Source organism: Prionailurus viverrinus, chromosome A1 (genome assembly GCF_022837055.1).
Source record: "Prionailurus viverrinus isolate Anna chromosome A1, UM_Priviv_1.0, whole genome shotgun sequence".
Taxonomy (NCBI): Eukaryota; Metazoa; Chordata; class Mammalia; order Carnivora; family Felidae; genus Prionailurus; species Prionailurus viverrinus.
In genome coordinates, this window is record NC_062561.1 from 172,712,348 (window position 1) to 172,734,542 (window position 22,195).

The window sequence follows — 22,195 nt, forward strand, 5'->3', positions numbered from 1 at the left end:
TCTCTAGATGCTGGAACTATGTCTTCCTCATCTGTAAAATGGGAACATACTCTGTGCCTTGCCCTACCTCACAAGGCTATGGTGAGACTCAAGTGAAACAGTATGAGAAAAGTCCATGGAGCATGTTAGACAAGGGGGACCTATAGGTAAGACATAAACCAAACTCAGTAACGTCACTTTACAAAATAATTCTGTGAGTTCTGAGCATTGAACATGGATTAAAGCTGATTAGGTGGTTTTATTACAGAAGTAGTCTTCATTTAAAACAAAAATTTGAATAACCCAGCTGTCCATCAAAAACAGAATGGATAAAGAGAATGTCATAACAGAATACTCACAGCAAGAAAAATGAATGCACTTTAGTATACATACAGCACTGATAGAAGCAAGACACAAACAATGTATGCCATGGTCATTCATATAAATTATGTTAAAAATAGGCAAAAATAAACTTGTTTGTTTGGGGAAGTCTGCACAGTATTAAAATTCTAACAAAAATTAAGGAAATAACTATCATAAAGTTAGATGGGGATTTTCTCTGGTTGGGAAGGGAGATGGTGAAGATATAAATAATGAGGCTAATAGGAAGGACTTTGGGATCACAGGCTATGTTAAATTTTGTGTGTGTATGTGCAAGTGTACATACATATGCATGTATGTACATTGTAAACACTTGTCTATACACATATTTCACAATAAAAAACCAACAATAAAAATCCAACTGAATTCTGTATAGTTTAATTTATATCAATACTATTACTTTTTTTAAAGGACGTTTGGTAAGAGTTTCAGTTCCAATCTCAGATACATCAAACTAAGAAATTACTCAATTACTTATAGTAACTTACTATATATAAAACTTACTATTTTTAATTTGACCCTGAAGTTACTTATAGTAACTTCTAATTGCTTCAACAGTTTCAGGGTCAAATTAAAAATCCTACTTAACAATAAATGAAACTACATGGCCATAGTCACCACCTGAGCTTATCTTGGACCACCACCCTAAAAGGAAATGCAAGGTTATATCAGTGACTCACCAGCTGGCTGTGTTTGTGCTATTCTCTTTGGGTAAGTCTTGCTTCGACTTCGTGCCACATTCTGATCTGGCCGAGGAAGTTGAATAGAAAGGTCTCGACTCATTTGCAACGCTGTCCTGCCACTTGGAAATGCAACATTTTGGTTAACACAGATAAAACCGCACAGTCACAAAATTAAACCACGGCTCATTCACAATATCTACACAGTATGCAGAGAAGAAAAACAACACAGAGTCACAGAGGCCCTAAGTATATAAGGGTTTTCAATTGATTCTCATTGCAATATTAACCAAGGCAGTAATATTAAATTCTAATATGAGAGTCTTAGGTTAGATAGAAGGACAATCTTTCAGAGGCAGAAATTTATTAAAGAGGTTAGGTTTAGATTTAAGTAGAATGAGCTAGAAATAGAGGATACTGATGGTCTTCCAGCTCTACAACTAAATAATAAATTACGTTGGGCTAAATTATACAATAGCAACGATTCTACATGAATCAACATGTCACTAGGTTGTACTTACACAGCAAGTTGTAAAGCATGCCCCACAGGATGGCTTGGTATGATTTTACCCTGAACCCTGCTGTGGCACAACCATTTATTAATGCTCACCTCACCTGTGCCAGATAGAGTGCCGAGAAAGATTTAAAGTAAGCCAAAAGCCCACGCAAAGTGCTGCCTCCTTAAAGAGTCTGAGGATGCAAGGTGAGCTTTCCCTGGGAATGGACTAACCTTCACATAATTTTCCTGAGGATTGCTGTGATTTTGTTTGCTGGATTTCAGTGAACATTCATCTTACTGAAAAATTACTCCACAGCTGCTGAATTTGAGCCAGTGAATGACTCTGACTTTCACACAAGAAAATATCATTTAGGTACAGGAAAAATGAATTTTTGTATGTCTAGTTTGATTCATCACAAAAAGAGCCCACGTATGGGAGGAAAAAGGCCATTTCATGGCCCCAAATCTTATTCCTCCTACATTTACAGGATAAATGGGATAAAGAGATGAGACTTATACAAGCAAAATTCACCTCCTACACACTTCTGTGAAAGTTCCCCCTTCTTACTACCCCATCTACCTTTATTAGAAATAAAAAGATGCTTGAAACACTCATCAAAGTGGCTCCCGTCAGGCTAGCTAGGGACACCACTTGATATGAGCTATACCATGGCAGGCTCCATCTGTGTGTGCCTCGTGTTCAAGAGTTGATGGGAACCAGCATAGAGAATGGGAGAAAACCTGTGACAGGCTTTCTTTTACTTGAAATTTAACCTTTTTTTTAAAGGTAGTACATAAGACAGCACAAACAGCAACATCTCACTCCTAAAAGGCTAAAAAACAAAATTCCATATAAAGAGCAGAATTCCATTGTTATAAATGATTTGAAGCATAAAGATAAGAGCTACTTACAACAGACTCTGTTATCAGAAAGACTTGGAATACTGTATACTTCATTGCAGAGGAAAAAAAACTTGCCCTGAAAATACAACCCAGCATATGGACCCACTGTGGCATTTTATAATGAGATTTTACTTTACCATTCAATTTTCCCTCATGGCTTCTCTCTCAGGAATAAAGGATAATGAGAAAATCATATTACAAGATTAATAAAACTAAGGTCCAGAAACATAAACTGATCTGCCACAGCCTACACAGGACTTAGAATGAGCTTTCTGACTTCCAGCTGGTTGTTGTGACATGGCCTGGTGGCCTGGGAGAAAGGGAAGAACACTGAACCATTTGGTATGATGTTCAAGCCCAGTTTGTTTAAATTAAAAAAAAAAATTTTTTTTTTAATGTTTATTTATTTTTGAGAGAGAGCGAGCACATGAGCAAATGAGCAGGGAAGGGGCAGATAAAGAGGGAGATACAGAATTTGAAGCAGGCTCCAGGCTCTGAGCTGTGAGCACAGAGGCTGATGTGGGGCTCAAACCAATGAGCTGAGATGTTGACCCAAGCCAAAGTCGGATGCTTAACCTACTGAGCCACCCAGGTGCTCCACCAGCCCAGTTTAAAACACAGCTCTGCTATAACTGTGTGGTCTTCAGCAGATTCTTTTTAAAATCTCTTGGAGCCTCATTTTCCTCATTTAAAATATGTATTTTTTTTATGTTTATTTATTTTTGAGAGAGAGAGACAGAGCAAAAGCAGGGGAGGGGCAGAGAGAGAGAGGGAGACACAGAATCCAAAGCAGGCTCCAGGCTCTGAGCTGTCAGCACAGGGCCTGATGTGGGGCTTGAACCCATGAACCGCAAGATCATGACTCTGAGCCAAAGTCGGATGCTTAACGGACTGAGCCACCCAGGCACGCCCCACACACACGAAAAAAATTAAAATATATTTCTAGTTGAGGCGCCTGGGTGGCTCAATAGATTGAGAGTCCAACTCATGACTATAATAAAATTATATCATAATTTTATACACACACACACACACACACACATACACACACACTTATTCAGAGTATTTCCTAGCGGAAATATTCTTGTACAGTATTCTTACTATTTCCTTGCAGCAGAAAGTACTTGATGAAGAGAAAGATTTACAGTGTAAAGTATAAGAGTTCCGATGCATGTCTAGTGGCTCTCCGTAGTGACCAGAAAGAGCTTCTTCCCCATAATCACCACTTCCCTGCCTCCGCACACGCTGGCGCACACACTCTTGTCCTTTGCGAGAAGTTTTTGAGGGGCTCAGAGAAAGAGATACCAGTGTATCACAAAATACCTCATCAGTATCTATTTTAAATTATTGCTATGTGATAATAAAACAATAACAAAAGAACTAGACTGATTTCAGCTCCGTTTTCCCACAAATTTTGAACTTTTGAGACAACTGGCAGTCATGTATCACTAAAAATGTCAATTTTTTTCCTTCTTAGTAATTCATTTTTCTAAGAGATGTTGGAATCTTCTCGGTGTTCTGTAAGCCCCACGATGGAGGAAAGAGAGCAAAGACAAGAACCCTTCTTCCGTCCCACACACACCAGCAGAAATACAGACACACAAAGCAGGCAGACACCCACACTCACAAACCACAGCCACCTGTTCTGCTGTCCCTTATCCCCCATGCCCCAAAAGCCTGAAGGGTGAAGGAGGGGCTGCCTGTGTTTCCAGAACTCTGCTTGTATCCCATGGGGCCTCCAGAAAGGAGTCTCAAGAAAGGAGTAGGCATATGACGTGTGTTAAAGGCTGGTTGTTTTTCCACTTTTGACAATCAACAGTCCACGTGCTGGTGACCACCCAGCTGTCAGAGACCCACCTGGGCCTGAGCCTAGCTCTGGGCAGTGGGATGAAACGTCTTTCTTCCAGGGATGGGGTAATGTTAATGCTTCCTACGTACAGACACGGAGATTTGGGTTTCATTACGACTTACTGGGGAGTTAATACCATCCACAAAATTAGAACAGATTTAGTGGAGCTTCCAATTCTGCAAAGGTTACCTTTAATTACTTTCTTGGAAGAAATGATATTTAATATGCAAAACCCAATAACTTTCTAATAATAATCCCCAGTAGCCACAACATTTGCATTTCAATAAATTTAAGAAATCAGGTATGGGTAAATTTGTGGAAACCAACTACAGCATATGTTAAACAGCATAATTACAATTTTAATAGCATGAACACTGACAGATGCTTTTTCACTAGCTTTACTTCAGTGACAAGAAGATTTACACATTCTCTCTATAAACCTCACAATGTTTTATGCCCCAACTAGAAAAACAGCCCAAATATTATCAGCTCTTCTTCTCAATACAAAAGTAAATACTCTTTCCTTAACTACATCACTATCTAAGGAAGAACCTTGGTAACCTGAAGGTTAAATTTTTAGATATCAATGAATATTTTCTTTTTTTAATTAAAAAAAATTTTTTTTAATTTTTTTTTTTACGTTTATTTATTTTTGAGACAGAGAGAGGGCATGAACGGGGGAGGGTCAGAGAGAGAGAGGGAGACACAGAATCCGAAACAGGCTCCAGGCTCTGAGCTGTCAGCACAGAGCCCGACGCAGGTCTTGAACTCACGAACCGCGAGATCATGACCTGAGCTGAAGTCGGACACTTAACCTACTGAGCCACCCAGGTGCCCCTAAAAATTTTTTTTAAATGTTTCTTTTGAGTGTGGGGGGGAGGGGCACAGGGAAGGAAACACAGAATCTGAAGCAGACTGCAGGCTCCGAGTTGTCAGCACAGAGCCCAACACAGGGCTCAAACCCATGAGTTGTGAGATCATGACCTGAGCCAAAGTCGGAAGCTTAACCGACTGAGCCACCCACGTGCCCTTCAATGAATATTTTCATTCAAATACCAAGAATATCTCTCTAATACAATAACAGTTAAGTCTTGGGCATCAAATGAGCAAATAACCCAAGTGAGTAATACATAATGGTAACGCACTGAACATTCACTATTAATCACTCTTTTATTGATCATCTCTGGTTTCAAATTCAGAACCAAAAAAAAGTGGGTCGAAAAAGAGGAATTAAAATCTGGCATACCACTGTCCTGCCAACAATGACTTGGCTTTAAGTCTCCTAGGTAAGAATTTCATTTAGTGCCGTCTCCAGTGGAATTGAGAGAACAGTATCCCACTTCCAGAGTGGCATTTGGGCACCCTACTTGTGTTTTACAGGGCCTGGGACCTGCTTCACTGGAGCTCTCTAAAGGCAGAAGTAGTTAGATCCAATTCTCTATATCTCTGGGCACCCAATCCAATATCTTGCCTTGCATATCACAGGCTCTCCACTTAACAGACGAATTGAAACAAAACAGTTCTTTTTCACAACACAGAAGGTTCCCATTTTTAATGCTGGTATTAGAAAAAGACCCAATCAGGCTTTTCCTGTAACATGCTCAGGGTTTGCCTAATAGTCAAAGCAAGGGCTTTGGAGTTAGACTGCCAGGGAAGGGACCACTTTCCTGCTTCTTGGCTGGGTTACCTTGAAAAGTGACTTGTGTCTCTGAACCTTACTTTCCCTACATATTAAGGGGGATAATATTAAAAAGACAGGAATTATTCAATGAAGCAATAAATGGAAAACATTTAGCACAATACATGGTACTTAGTAACTGCTCAGTAAAGTTTAGACATAATTGTAGCATTATACACTTAAGCTTTATGCTGTAAGAAACACGCTTTGATCCACAGTATAAAGTACACATTGTGTTACAACAGGTGATTGACTGAATGGTTCTAACAACACCACTCAGCTACAATTCAGGATATCTACTTTGTCTCATAATCACATCATTAGAAATAAAGTGATAATTGTACCAAAATGAATTTCTGAAGATCATAAGCTGTACTACATTCTAAAAGTCCTAAACTTAACATAGCTAATACACATATTAAATAGGCTGTTTTTGTCAAGAAAGTTTTAATAAACTGTTATGCTTTTGAAATTCACTGGCAGAAAAATAAAAAAAAAATTTAAATCATAAACTTTAGTGTGTGTGTGTGTGTGTGTGTGGACAACTGAATTAAATTAAATATTTATTTATTCACATGTATATACCCTTCCCCAAAGAAAAAATGCCATTTACCTATACCGGTGCTTATAACTCATGGATCCAAATTTGCTGAGTTTTCTTGACAATGAATTTGATTCATTTTCTGGCATTCTAATAAGTATTTAAAAGAAAATTAGATAAGGATTCATAAATACAGGTACTTACACAACCCTTGAGCAAAAGCTATGTAGAAAATAGAGTGCAACATTGTTTCACAGCTAGTAGAAATATTTGAGTTATTGTACATATTGGCAGGAAATAATTACCAGTTATTTTAAGCTAATATTTGAAATACAACCATGCTCTAGGATTTTATGTATGTATAATATCAGAGTGTTCATAGTTTCGGCAAGCTATTATATAGATCATTGCCCTTTGGAAGCTTCAGCTGTGAATCAACTTACTTTCTCTACTTAAATTAAGAATAGTGTCACTATGTTGAAATATCCATGCCATGGCTTTCACGACAGATCTGATGTAGTGTTTTACTCCTCTTTATATTCCAGGACTTCCCATTCCAGGGTACCTTCAACAGACACCTTCCATGTGGAGCTCCCTGGCCCAGGCCCCATGGGACTAGAGGCAATGTCTCAGGCTTGCTGGGCCACATCCCTCAACTAATATAAACTCTATAAAGGACATAGGTCATTTTATAAGAATTCTTCTCCAACATCATGCTATTGGGGAGAAGTGCTCCATACTCCTTTCATCAAATAGGAATAAGGGGAAGAATTAATCTAACTTTAAATTTAAAAAGCAAAACATAAAGCTTAATATATTACCTGATAGGATTTGGTTTTATCTTTACACTAGAAGGATGTGAAAGAAAGTGTCACTAAATCCAATGGTCAACTCTCTACCCTCCTCTTACTTGATGTCCTGGGAGCATGCAATGCAGTTGCTGGCTTCTTATTCAGCATGGCATTTTCCTCTCTATTTTCCATTTTCCCATGCACTCTACTGGCTAGGCCGTCTTATACTCCTTCATTAGCTCTACTGCGCTTTACATGCTGGGAGGGTCCTACAGCTCAGTCCTTGGCTTTCTGTTCTCTTTCTTCATTTTTTCCACTGATGACCTCACCCAGTCCCCTTTGCCTTAAATACCTAGTGAATTTACATGGCCAGCTGTGGTCTTTCCAATAAGCCCTGGACACCCAACTGCCTGCTCCACACCTCTACTTAGGTGACTAACAGGCATTTCAAATTTAGTATGTCCATAGAACATTTAATTTCCATCAATACCAAAGCTGAATTTTATATATATGTAAATGTCCTTGACCCTTTCTTATAGTAGGACCAAAGAAGGTATCTGTGTGTGTGTGTGTGTGTGTGTGTGTGTGTGTGTGTGTGTATGTATTGTGTATGTATTAATATGATCCAGAAAATTAGGTGGCTGAAAAAAATTAATAGAAGAGAAACACTTCTAAATTTCTACTTATAGACAGAAAAGAACACTTGTTATAAAAACAAATGCAATTTTCACTTATTAGAACAATGCACAAAACTTTCACATTAACATACCTGAAAAATGTATGATGTTCTACACTACACTTCCAAAGATGCTTGCAAGCCGTTTTACTTCGAGCTTCAAAAAAGAATGAGGTTTCATTGCACTGAGAGAAACAAAAAGAGAAAGAGAGAATATGAATTACTGACCATACTAATCTTCAGATGACAGCTACCTTTTATCAAAAGTTTGGGTAGGCAGAGAAATTATTAACACATAAAACAAAAAAATAATTATCTCTTGGTAACTATTTTTGGAGGGATGCCTTCAAACCACCTTCAATAATTAAAATTATGAAATTAAGTTCCACATAAATCGCAGTGCTGTCACCTTTATCACTTACTTCTTCATCACCCCAAGACCATGGATAAGCAGGGCCATGGCAAGGAAGTACTGCAAACTTTTCCATCATAAACGGGCACCCAAACCGGACCACACTGTGTGGAAATCAACTCCCAATAAAGAGGAGATGCCCATAAACCCAGTTATTAACTCTATTATTTTCAGGGATGTACATGCTACATTTAAAATGATGACTAAAGCATCTCAGGAGGGCCAATGCAAGGAGCGACCCCCACAGCAGTGTCATCAAAGCAAACTCCATAATGTCTCTGAGCTTCCACATTCTGCATCCAGTTATTGGGTGAATTAAACTAAATGATATGACCTATGTAAAGTACATAATAGATATACATTAAATTTCAACTATCCAGTAGCTACCTACCTATATTTAACACATGAAAAATAAAGGCAATATTAGAGATCATTCTAATTGTGCAGAAGATATTATTTATTTTTTTAAGTGACTGAATAGGCAACCACATAAGATAGAATCTAAGTGCTAAAACAATGAGCCACAAATTCTGTGAAGCTTTATAATTGTTTTGTTTGTTTGTTTGTTTGTTTGTTTTATCTAAAACTAAATTAGCATAGGGTGCCTGGGTGGCTCAGTCGGTTGAGCATCCCACTTCAGCTCAGGTCATGATTTCACAGTCTGTGGGTTCGGGCCCTGAATTGGGCTCTGTGCTGACAGCTCAGAGCCTGGAGCCTGCTTCAGATTCTGTGTCTCCCTCTTTCTCTGCCCCTCCCCCAACTCGTGCTCTGTCTCTCTATCTCTCTCCCTCTCAAAAATAAATAAGCGTTTAAAAAAATTAAAACTAAATTAGCAAACTTAAGCCTCAAATGCAGAAATGCCCCTGGAATGAGGTTTCTATGGATTTATAAGCACAAAATTGTCAGTGCAGATGAGTAATGGAAAAGGATCCTTCTCACCTTTTAATAAGGAAAGAACATTTATATGCATGAAATTTATTCCAAGTCCATCTGGAAGGAAGCTGCCCAGTTTACAAGTTTATTTGTAAGATGAAAGAGTGTGATGAAAACAGAGCCAATATATGCATGTTACAGCAAGGCCGCCTATAATTCCAAAACCTTGTGAAGTGGAGGAAGGAACTTAAGACAATTCCCAGGTTTCTGGCTTGGGGAATGCTAACTAATGAAATACAGCAAGTAGAAAAAATTGGGCATTTGGATGGCGAGGGAAGAGATAGTAAGTTCAGGCTATTTTGATTTTGAGGTGCCTATGGAATGGGGAACTAAACATACCTAGTGGGCCAGGAGACATGCAGACACAGAGCTGAAGAGACAGGCCACACCTGCTGACACAAATGATTTCACCCAAGAGCATAAAAGAAATTGTTCCAGGAGAAAGAACGAAGTGGGTGAAGATAAAATCACAACCAGGATGCTGTGAAGAAGGAGTGCGGGGAGGGAGGGGGGTGTCAAAATGGAACAGGAGGCAACAGTGGCAGAGAGGCTAGAAGGAGAGCACAAGACTCAAGTGACCGGGAAAGGTCAAACAAGGTTTGAAAGGAGGGGACTGCATTTCATGGTAAGACATCTTCGGAGACTTTCACGAAAGGGGCAGGGATTACACAAGTAGAGATAAGGGAGCAAAGTCAATGGATTCAGAAAGGGCATTCCTCAAAAGCAAAAGAAATGGGGGAAGGGGGTGCCCAGGAAATCACAGAAGATCCTTGCAGGCAGGGTGGGAAACCAAGCATCCTGTCAGGACATGGGAATGCTTAGAAGGGAAGGGTTTTTCCTTTTTCTTTTCTTTTCTTCATACATAATATACACACATGGTACAAATGCCAAACGTTACCAAAATGGACACACACTGATAACTAAAATCTCACTCCCATCGTGTTCCCAATCCCCTTCCCCAGAGGCCACCACTATCAAGAGTTTCTTATAGTGTGGTGCCTGGGTGGCTCAGTCAGTTAAGCATCCAAATCTTGATTTCAGCTCAGGTCATGATCTCACGATGGTGAGATTGAGCCCCATGCTGTGCTCTGTGCTGACAGCTCAGAGCCTGCTTGGGATTCTCTCTCCCTCAGTCTCTGCCCCTCCCCAGCTCATACCTCCCCCACCCCCAAATAAATAAATAAACTTAAAAAAAAGAGTTTCTTATATAACCGTACGTGTTTTTAAGGTCACTGCATTATCCAAAAATATAATGCACAGGTCACTTATTTTAAAATAATTTTGCTTGTGATTGCATTGTATCAGGATAAATGATTAGGATAAAGTGAGTACAGGACATGTGGTCCTCTCCCCACCACCACCTTCCTCAGAATCTATACTCCACCTTCCTGTGCCTTCCAACAACGAAAGCTCTACATGTGCCAGGACATACTAGACATTATCACTGACAAGAAATGGTGGCTGGTGAGGACCACTTTGTGACACTGATACTTGAACATTTTAGCAAGAGCATCCACAAATCAGGTGGTATTTACAAACCAAAAAACAAATTTTCAATAAGTTATTTAATTACATATAATCCAAATTTACAGAAACAGAGGAGAAACAAAAAAGCATTCTATCTTAAAAATATAGTAAATCCCGGGGCGCCTCGTGGCTCAGTTGGTTGGTTAAGCGTCTGACTTGGGCTCAGGTCATGATCTCCCGGTTTGTGGGTTCGAGCCACACATTGGGCTCTGTGCTGAAAGCTCAGAGCCTGCTTCAGATTCTGTGTCTCCCTCTCTTTCTGCCCTTCCCCCATTTGTGCTCTCTCTCTCTCTCTCTCTCTCTCTCAAAAATAAATAAAAACATTTGAAAAAAATATATAAACAAATTAAGTCCCCTCAAACTTTTCTTAGATTGGTTTTCATTCTATTCCTCACGCTAACATCTATATTCTTTTTCTTTTCAAATAGAGATCCAGTCACGGGATATGTAATAATTTTTTTTTAACTACCATCACTTAATGAAAGGAGAAAACGTATTTAAGATCTGACCAGAATTGGGTTTTCTCAAGTTTCCTTGGGTACAAATACATTAAAGGAACAAAAGAGGTTCCCACAGGCCTCCTAATTACTTCTGTCCTGTGCAAATGACAAGTATGAACTCATTTTCCATTTGTACAGAGCTGTAACACCAGCTGCCTGGTTTTTATCCCACTGTCAGCAGAATAATCCAAATACTAAAAGGAGTGTTAACATAACTAAAAAAGAAACCAGGAATTCTGAATAAATTCCGTGCGTTTTTGCCCCTTAACCGCTGGTATGAATGGCACTGATGTGGCATCACAAAGTCTCTCTCTCCTACTAAGCCTTTTCCAATCAGACTGCAACAATTAGCACCTTTCCATTCATTCAAAGGTGAGTAGATGCTTAACTTCAGAAGTCCATTCCAACCCTCTGCTAAAATACTTTCTCCAAGCATCAACTGCTTGCTTTCAGCAAAAGCACTCAAACACCTTCATAGCTTTTGTCATTTCCTGCCAGAAGCAAAGCTACATGCCGAGTCTCTTTTTAACACAGGCTTTTATCATATTTTTATTTTAAAAACTGAGCAAATTTAAATAGCCTGTATCTCAAACACCATGCGGGGGCTTCACTGCACCTTGGAGCCCCAGGTAAACTTGGCTCAAACTCCCAGTTCTATCATTTGTAAGACTTCAGGACGTGTATCATACTGATGAATTCCCAACCTAACTCCCTCAGAGCTCTCTGTTTCTTTTCCCACCTTTGCTGGGTGTTTCTCTTTGCAAGCTTCAAGAAATAAATCTACTTCAGTCTGGCTTCTCTGAAGTGTATTGAGATTGCTAGCAGGGTCCTGGAGGGGCTCGCATCAACTGTGCGCTACACAACTTCTTCGCCCCGGGCCCTGCTGACTCTCAGTGCCTCTCCCAAGCCTGACCCTTATTGCCACACCCAGCCCATGCTCTAGGGGTTGCTCTGTTGCTGTCTTGGGAAGCAGCCACAACTGGACAGTCTGCCTTCCCCAGCTTCCTTACAATTGTGGGGGCGAATATCTTCTCAATCCTATTATACGTCTGTCCCACCTCCAGCGTCACAGAAGTAATCTAAAGTACACTGTATAGGCACATATTTTTAAAAGATTAGTACTTTCATAATAGTGACATGTGATCATTACATAAATACTGGAAAGGCCTACAGCAGAGAGTTTTCCAATCATCAGCAATCCACAGAAGCAGAGGAGAAGATTGAAGGAAGTGTCAAGATTACAAGTCTAAAGTATTGTGGTTTTTTTAACTGCAATCTCAACAAGAGCTGTAACTGACTTTAGGCACCAGGGGGAAAAACAAAATCAACAGAGGGTGGATAGCCAATGACTGAAATAACCTGATTACTGATAAAGCAAAGGCAGGCAAGGGGTGGAAATGAAATCAGATACCAAAGAGATAACCCAAAATTTTAACTGTTTTGAAAACTGTTATCATTCTAAGTGGTGAGACTGATTGACTACAGTTTTAAAAGCTGAACGATGTCTGTACAAGTGAGAGAGAGGGCACAATGTCTGTTTCAGTGCCTATCCCCGTGTTTGCCACTGCTCTCTCTCCCAGGCATCCCGAGTTCAGTTAAGAATTCACAGTGAGCCCTGCAACAAAACAAACTAACAATTTTCTTATTTGGAAAAGGAAGTTGGGCACAGGTACTTGCTGTTTCCCTGTTTTATATAAATGAGCAAAGCACTTTCTTTCAAGAAAGGGTCTTTTCAGGGCTCTAGATTAGAAAATATTACATGGCACATACACACACATCCCTAACACACACACCCCAGTTACTTTTTAAAAATTCTTTTTGAAATGCACGTAATATTGTTTGAATTAAAAATCACAGTGCATTTCAGGAGGGCACTTGGAGAATCAAATTAATTTCCATTCCTGCATATATATTTAACAATAAAAGGACAAAACCAAAAATATTTCAGTATTCTTTTGTCAGCTGTGTGGGTAATATTCCAAAACACAGAATAAATGTGAAAAACCTTTGTACCTCTTTTTACGGATGAATAAATTAATTGTTTGATGAATAACTGTACGTAACTCTTTCTAGCTCACAGAAACATAAATTACAGCGTTGGAAAGGACGTGTCAGATTGTGTTGCTTCTCCTCTTTTTCCTTTTCCTCCCCAAGATTCAGAAAGAGAAAACATGGGCCAAAACATTAGAGAATATTTAAATCATGTTTCAGTAAACATTGAAGATGATTATGTTGAGCTTATTCTGCTTCCTACTTGAGAAAATACACGGATGCAAACCCAGGAATCTAGATGCTTGGCTTTTGCTGTTGTTTTACTCTATCTTTTCCTCACTTGCTCTTTAGAGAAACCATAGCATTCAGTAAAATGTTCACATTTCCCTCTTATACTTGCAGAGTTATTTTTTTACCGATAACCTTTATCCCCAGTTTACAAATGTTAAAGATTTTTAAGTAATAAGTGTTATTAAAGCTTGTTACAATGAAGGCATATCTAGTAAGTTCTACTGATACTCAATTTAAAAACATTTTAGAGCAGAATTTTACAATTTTTTCCAAATAAGTGGTCCATGTGTTTTAATTATAGAGAAAGTCAACACACATACTAGCAAGTGAAGCAAAGGAAAATGCACGGCCCTGGAAGACCTGTGCTCCCCTTCCCGCCTTGGCACGAGCAACTCATGAGCTGAGACTGGTCAAGGACAAGGTGCTCCCCGAGCCCTTCCTTTGCAAAGCTCCAGTAGCCCTAGATGACATGATGCCAAGACAACTCCGATTCAGAGACATAAACCTGGAGCCTATTATAAGTCCAACTTCAGACTAGGTGCCTTCAACCTCACCACAACCCTGGAAGGCAGATTTTGTCATTCTCACTTTATAGCTAAGGAAATGTAGGTTACATGTTACTCAGTGAATTGTCCAAAGTTGGACATGTGGGAGGCCTGGACCCAAACCATGCTTTCTGACCGCAGGTCTAGCAGTCCATCTCTGAATCTGAGAAATGCCAAACCAAGCTGTTGGCATCAAGATCCAAATACTACTAACAGAGCCACACTTAGGAACACATGGGGGAGAACGTTCCATCTGTAGTTACAGGTGTGCTCATACCCTGTAGATGGAAATGCAAAATGGCACAAAAACTCTAGATGGAGGAGGGGATGTGGAAATATCTAACAAAACTACACATGCACTTGCAATTTGACCATGCAATCCCAATCCTGGGAATTTACCCCAATATAAAAATACATATGCACAAAGTTATTAATTGAAGGGAAATTTATAATTGCAAACTACTGAAAACTACCTAAATTGTCACAGCATAAGAGATCAGTTAAGTAAACCATGGTACACACTCAATGGAGTCCTATATAGCTGCACAAAAGAACAAGAAAGCTCTCAATGGACTGGTATAGAGAGAATTCTAGGAGGTATTACTAGGTGAAATAAGGAAGAAGTAAAAAAATTTTTTAAGTTTATTTATTTTGAGAGAGAGAGAGAGAGAGAGAGAGAGAGAGAGAAAACACACAAACTGGGGAAGGGCAAAGAGAGGGAGAGAGACAATCTCAAGCAGGCTCTGTGTCTTAAGCGCAGAGCCCAACATGGGGCTCAAACTCACAAACTGTGAGATCATGACCTGAGCCAAGCTCAAGAGTTTGGACACTCAACCAATTGAGCCACCCAGGCTCCCAAAGAAGGAAAATGTTCTAAATGTGCTTATCTTTACAAACAGTAACACAGGAAGGATAAACCATAAAACAATAAAGTTGGTTACCTATAAGGGAGGGTGAGGAAATAGGACCGAAAGAATATGGTATTAGTGGTACTTCTCTGTGCCTTTTTCTGTACAGTTTTGACCTGTGGAAGCATGTGAACCTTCTACATCTTCAAAAATAAAATAAAGTAAGTAAGAATACAAAGGGGACTAAAACTGAAAGCAAATGGAGACAAGTAAACCTAACTAGATCTCAAATGAAGACCAAAGCCTCAGTACTAGGGAAAGCCAGAAGGAAGGGCCAACCCTAGTAAATTCAGAACACAGTCACTGACTAAATGCCCTCAGTCTTGGCAGGATGGTATGTGAGTGAAAGCACTGCAAACTGTTAATCTTAGTGGTTTGGACAAAGCAATTCTGCAACTACTTGAGATATATTTTAGAACTGAGCCAACAAGTAAATGTATTTCTGTTGTTGGGAGCCAAGGTTCTCAGCACATACAAATATGAAATGAGGAAAGGCCAGAAAGAACCCTGTGGGAAAGGATGGAAATTGGAGATATGATATCAACACATGATTTCTACTGTGCATATGAGCACGTTTATATGCACACATATGTATACATGTATTTATATTTGTATGTATGTATATATGTGTGTATTCCTTAGCTTATCCACTGAAAAGGCCAAAACGCAAAGTCACCCCAATGACAATGACCACACCTAACAACCCTTCCTGTCTAAACAGAACCAAAGTTCCTCGGAAAAATGGCTGTTAACAGGGCAGATGTAGGTACAGAATGCACCTGAAACACCACATTGTACCAAAAAGGAAGAAAATGGCCAAAAAATGATAGGGTCAGGTCAAAAGGGCACAAGAGCCAGATTAAAGGAGCCCTCACTGACTAAATCTAAGACAACTTGAGCACCAAAAAATTAGGTACCGTAATATATCATAAACCACTGGGGAAAAAAAGGGAATTAATAAGCCCACGCTGATAAGATAGATAAATAAAAGGGTAAAAGGTGTGGCTCTTGCTTACAGTGCAATGCCAAGGGATGACTGTGGAGAGTGTGGAAGAGGTAGAAAATCAGCATTTTACAAGCATCACAGTAAAAGATCAGATCAGGCAAGAATCCTCAATGAACACTAAATCTACAGGGAAAGCTTGAAGAGGAGCAGGGTATTTGCACTGAATTAAATACCCCCACAGATTAGTTATTAGTGGCAAAGGAGGAAGAATAAAAACAACTATACAGTGGGAAATCAAATCAACATCCTGACTAGGTGATCAAACTTAGTATAACCACCAAGTGACAGATGGCCATCGTGTGCCTCCAGATGTGCCCTATCATGTGCCTTAACGAGGACACAACCACCTATATGGCTTTCCAGCAGAGAACAAAGATCTACAGTCCAATCACAAGAAAACAACAGACAAATATGAAATGAGAAGCTTTCTATTGGTTAAAAAGCAGGTGGAATTGTATTCTTTCAAAATGTAAATGTCAAAAAAAAAAAAAAAACCAAAAATGCTCAAAAGTGTTCCAGATTAAAGAAGACTAATTAATTGGATTCTGTACTGGATAGGGAAAATGCTTTAAGGGACCTTATTAGCCTAACCACCAATAAAACTGGAATGTAGAGAGTAGATGACATAAACGTGTTAAGTTGATAACTGTGGTTCCATCAGAGAGCATCCCAGTTCTTAGGAAATACACACTGAAGTATTTAGAGACATGTAACACATGAAGCCCTCAAATCATTCAGCAAAGAATTGTGTGTGTGTGTGTGTGTGTGTAGTGTGTGTGTGTGTGTGTGTGTGGAGAGAGAGAGAGAAATGAAAAAGGAAATGGAGTAAAATGTTAACTGTGATTGTAAGTAATAAAAGGTGACCGTGTTCTTTGCAATATTTTCATTTTTGCCACTTTTTGTAAATTTGAAATTACTTTCATATAAAAAACATTTTTAGATCTATAGTTCTACTTAAAATGTGAAAGAATCCCTAGCTTATGTAAGTGAGACCTCTTGGGCTTGCTGACAAAGTGACTGCTCCTGGCCACCAGCACTTCCCGTGTACTTTTCTCAAAGAGTTCGGCCAAGTGGGTCTAATTACTGGTGGCCAGACTTGCCAGGAACCTTTTGGGTCGACATCCTGTCACGCTGGGTAAGTTTAGCTGAGGTTAGCTTAATGATGTATTATACGTAAAAGTAATCACAGCCTCGTTTCATTTATTCAACAAATGTACATGCTAACCTCTGGGCCTACTGTTGGGGGCTGCACGCTCTGTTGATAAAACCAAGGTATTTGGGAATGATCCAAACTCCTCTCCATTTTTCACAAAAGTATTCCATCTGTTACCCATAAGAAGCAGTCTTACCTCCTCAGTGCCTCTCAAATCCACCCTCTTCCCTCCATCCTTGTGGTGATGGCTGTCCCATCACCTCTCCTGATCATTGGGCAGTCTCCTCGAGTGCCTGCCTCTATTCTTACCTCTCCATGCCCCACGCTGCAGCCACTTTCCTCACAGTGAGTAAAGCCCAGGGCTTGAGGCATAACTTAGTTTTCCCACCTGTGCTCAAGTCCCCCAGCCACCAGGCAGGTAAGAGAAGCCATCTTCCACACGAGGTGAGACTCAACTGTGCACTGGGACTGTCTCACTTCCCCTAGGTCTTCTAGCTCCACTGCTAGGGTAGATGAGCAGACATGGAAAACCAGCTCTCACTCCCTTCCAATATCCACAGCTTCTCTACCTTCATCTGCCTTGAATCTACTGAACCCCATCTCATTATGGTCTCTTTATCTCAGTCACCCCCAAGTGATGCTCAGCACATCCCCTAGTCAGTCCCCTTCACCCACCATCACGCAACTCCTGAAACCCTTCCTTCGTGCCCTCTGGAATTCATGGCCTAACATCAGTAAAATGCCTTTGCCCCTCAGTCTGCTCTCTTACACTGCCTCAACCCTTCTGTGCCAGGAAAAACCCAGCTCTCCCCTGAGGTCATGGTCTTAGCAGTCCACCTGAATGATAGGTAGCTCTGCCTTTTGCCCCCCCACCCGCCATGTTCTCATATCACCAAGCCTAAAAGTGAAGACTCCTCCTTGCTCCACAAGGCCACTTTGAGACCATTTTCTTTCTCTTCCTCCTACAACTCCCATCTTTAAATCTCCTGCCTCACCCACACTTCGATGCTACTGCAGTCATAGTCACATTCTCCAATACTCCTCTTGTGTTAACTATTGGAAATTTCCATATGTAAATAGAAACAATCCCTCCAACACCCAGATATCTCAGTTCCCTGAACTTCTCAATGATACTGTCTTCCTCCCTGTCCCAACCACTCGCTCTCATGCGTGCAACTCCACACCAGGGTTTCTCAGCTTCAGCATTATTGACATGTATGGGAGTACATTCAACCTCTCCCCTCTAGATGCCAGGCACATCTCTGCCCTGTCCAGCACTGTGACAACCAAAATTGTCTCTAGATGTTGCCAAGAGGTGAGAATCGATGCCCGACAACTTCGCATTTACAATAACTGAGGCTCCTCTGTGATCTCAATGCCTCACACCCAACTTTCTGACCATCACCCTCTCTCTCCAGCTTACTCTTTCCAGTTCTACACCCCCGAACAACTCCACCAGGACCTCGATTCACAGACCCACCACTCTTTCATGGTCTTTGCTCTCTTCCTTTCTCAGTTTCAATTCCATGATAAATCACTGTATTTTCTCCCCTGCCTCACAGGATTCCTGGCCCTTCTCTTTGTATTATTCTCTTGAGAAAGCTAAGTCTCACTTCGTGTCTGCACCAGCACTGTCTAATGTGGTTGGACAAAAGCACACCGTGAGTGGGCTCATTTTATTATTTTTTTCCTGATTTTTGAATACCTATCTATTTACTTATTTTTAATAATGTAATATATTGTCAAATTGGTTTCCATACAACACCCAGTGCTCATCCTAACAAATGTGGTAGGCTCATTTTAAATTCAGGACCCTCTGTACCACCATGCTATCGTAGGTTATCATCAAACTACATGTCTCTTGTCTATTTTCTCTTCAAAATCACTATTTCATACCTCTGCTTCCTTCAGACCCCCACCACTTCCTCCCCAACTTCAGTCTTAGCTGATGACCTTGATACCTAGTTCCCTCAAAATAAAAAGCAGAACGATCCTAAGAGAACTAACCAGCTACCCTAATCTACATTCCCATGCTCTATCTTCCTGCCTGCTAACCATAGATGAACTGTCCTGGCTGCCATCTAAAACCAACCCCTCTATTTATACACTAGCTGTCATCCACTATTGTCTACTTAAGGAGTATCATTCCAGCATTTCTCTCTCTCCCCGCAACATTGTCAAGTGTTCATTGCATATTGGTTCATCCTCATCAGAGTGTAAATGTGTATTATTTCTCCCAACTTAAAAAACAAAACCAACCCTCTTGACCAGCTTCCCCTGACAGCCATCTTCCTATTTGTTCCTCTTTGTGCCAAAACTCCTCAAAAGAGTTGTCTATACTCACCCTCTCCAATTCTACTCCTATTACCTCTTTTGTTTTTCCTTAATTAGCATGCATCAGTGGTGGTCATTCCCCTAATAATGGACTCCTCTTAGGGCTTTTCTTTCATATAAGTGCTACAGTAAAGTTACACGTCCCTTGTGATTCTCCAGCGTGCAAAGACCTAACAGTGGAACTGCTGAGTTAAAGCTCACTCTTCAATCCACTGAAAATTGTCTTATCAATGACCTCCTACAATCCTAAATTCAGCAGTCAATTCTTAGTCCTCATCTTATTTGACATATCAGCATCATCTGACATGTAATACATGATTTTTAGCTGGCAAAACTAAATACAATTAGTGTTCTTCCTATCTCCTTCATTATTCCTTCTCAGCTTCCTTTTCTGGTTCCTCCTCTTCTTCTCTATGCTCATTCTCCTAGTGACCTTGTATAGTCTCCTGGCTCTGAATACCAGGATATGTCAATGATTCTTAAATTTTAATATTCTCCCCAAACTTTGGTCCCAAACTCCAGACTTATAGAACCCACTTATTAAATGTCTCCACTTAGATGTCTAACAGATACCTCAGATACAATATATTAAAAAAGGAAGTCTTAACCTTCCTCCCCAAACCTGCTCTATGCAAAGCCCTCCTTACTTCAGTGGATGGCAGCTCCATTCTTCCTGCCTTTCAGGCCAAACAACTGTAAGTCACCAGGACTCCTCTCTCTTATACCTCCTCACATTTACACAACCATGTAGCTAAATCCAGAATCCAACAGCTTCTCAGCACCTTGAATGTTGCTACCCTAGTCTGAGCCACTACCCTCTCTCATTTAGATTAAATATAATATAATGTAATATAATATAATATAATATAATATAATATAATATAATATTTTATTCAGATTTTAAGTAATCTCTATACCCAATGTGGGGCTCAAACTCACAACCTCGAGATCAAGAGTCACATGATCTACCAAATGAGCCAGCCAGGTGCTCCTTGTCTAGATTTTGAAAATAAACACTAGGTGGTCAATGGGTGAACAAGCAACAATCTTTGCTCTCAAGGAATTCAGTAAACAGCAACCATTTGATAATAGACTTAAAAAAATTTAAACTTCTCATAATAAACACATGTTCTTAAAACCAAGAGCTAACACATAAGTGGTGGAACAGTGGTATTTTCACTGAAATCAGAAACCAATCAAAGGTGCTTTATATTACTAGATCACTTAACACTCTTCTGTAAGTTACGACCAACACTACAAAATATGAAACATAAATAACAGAAAGGAGCAAATAAATTATTTTTATTTGCAAGCAACAAAATTATATACCTACAAAAATTTATGAGAATAAAATTAAGAACTCTTGGCTAACACACAAGAATTCAGCAAAACAGCCAGATTTGAGATAAAAATAAAATTCCACAGCTTTCACCTCTACCAGCAGAACACATTTATAAGATACAATAGGACGAAAACATTGATCCACGACATTAAGAAAAAAAAAAGGTCAAGCACATAAAACAGTAAAACACATTATCAAACACTATGTAGGCACATATGAAAAAATGAAATAAAAGGAAAAATGTTTATGATATGAAATTAAGTATAAAACCCACGTATAGAACCACGTAGGGGATGACACATATATATGTGTATATATATGTATATTACACATTCATGCTAACAGAGCAAAATCTGAAAGGGCTTGTTTTGAAATAATAATCATTACCTCTGAATTTTAAGAGGTAATTTTCATTTTCTTCTTTACAGTATATTTCCCAGATTTTCTACAATCATCATGGAAGACCTTTATACTTAAAGTTTTTATTTTTCTGAGAGGTATTATTTAAGCCATAGTACCTATTTGGAAGCTTAACTAATCCACAGAAGTATTTATAATTACCTGCTGAATCTGTCAGAGGACTAAATTTTTACAAAACCAGACTTTAGTTTTAGTTTTACAAAACCAGTGTTTGTTCCTCTCTCAAATCTGAATCAGTGAACTCACTAAGGTTATATCTGAGAAAGATGAGACTGTTATTTGTGGATGCAAAGAAATGTATGAATAAATACTATGTGTTAGCACATTATATTTATTAAGATATGATAATGTGTTTTGGTAGACACTGTTAATATTAAAAAGTGGAGTTGGACAGTGTTAGTGGCATAGTGTGACAACAGGAAAAATCTTTTACCTGTATGACATTGCTGATCTTTTGGGAACTGAATGTCTGAATTTGGCCCTAAGAGCACTGAACATACTGAGTTAAGTCTCTCTGACTGGACCAGTGGAGCAGAAAACCCCAATAAGCATTTCAACCATTTTGCGAGCTGGTTGTGATTACTGTTCCAGGTGACGGGTTTCATGGGGTTTTTATATATAATCTATGATTACAGTTAGGTCTCCATAATAATCAGCTTAATTCCACCATTATGTAAATCATTCCTCACAGATACCCAGGTGGAGAGGGAAGAAAGACTGAAAAGCAAGAACGCTCAGGAAAAGGAGTGCTTTGTTTAAATTAATGTCCTATTAAAAAAAAAAAATCCCTGTGATTCAAGCCTGAGTTATGTGACCTGCTTCACCGTAAGACATTGGTGACATTAGGCTAATGAA

The 22,195-nt window shown here is 39.5% G+C and overlaps 1 protein-coding gene across 4 annotated transcripts in view; it reads right to left on the minus strand.

Moving 5' to 3' along the window:
• The window catches only part of EPB41L4A (erythrocyte membrane protein band 4.1 like 4A), a 261,867-nt gene that overhangs the window by 69,320 nt on the left and 170,352 nt on the right, over positions 1 to 22,195 (minus strand). For 3 of the 4 annotated variants that reach the window (XM_047824580.1, XM_047824657.1, XM_047824424.1), the window contains exons 11-13: positions 8,071 to 8,162; positions 6,583 to 6,660; positions 1,041 to 1,162 (exon numbers count right to left, since the gene is read on the minus strand). In XM_047824580.1, coding sequence (XP_047680536.1) covers positions 1,041 to 1,162; positions 6,583 to 6,660; positions 8,071 to 8,162 — 292 coding nt within the window. The remainder of the gene's footprint in view (positions 1 to 1,040; positions 1,163 to 6,582; positions 6,661 to 8,070; positions 8,163 to 22,195) is intronic. The other variant, XM_047824507.1, reaches the window with a different exon arrangement.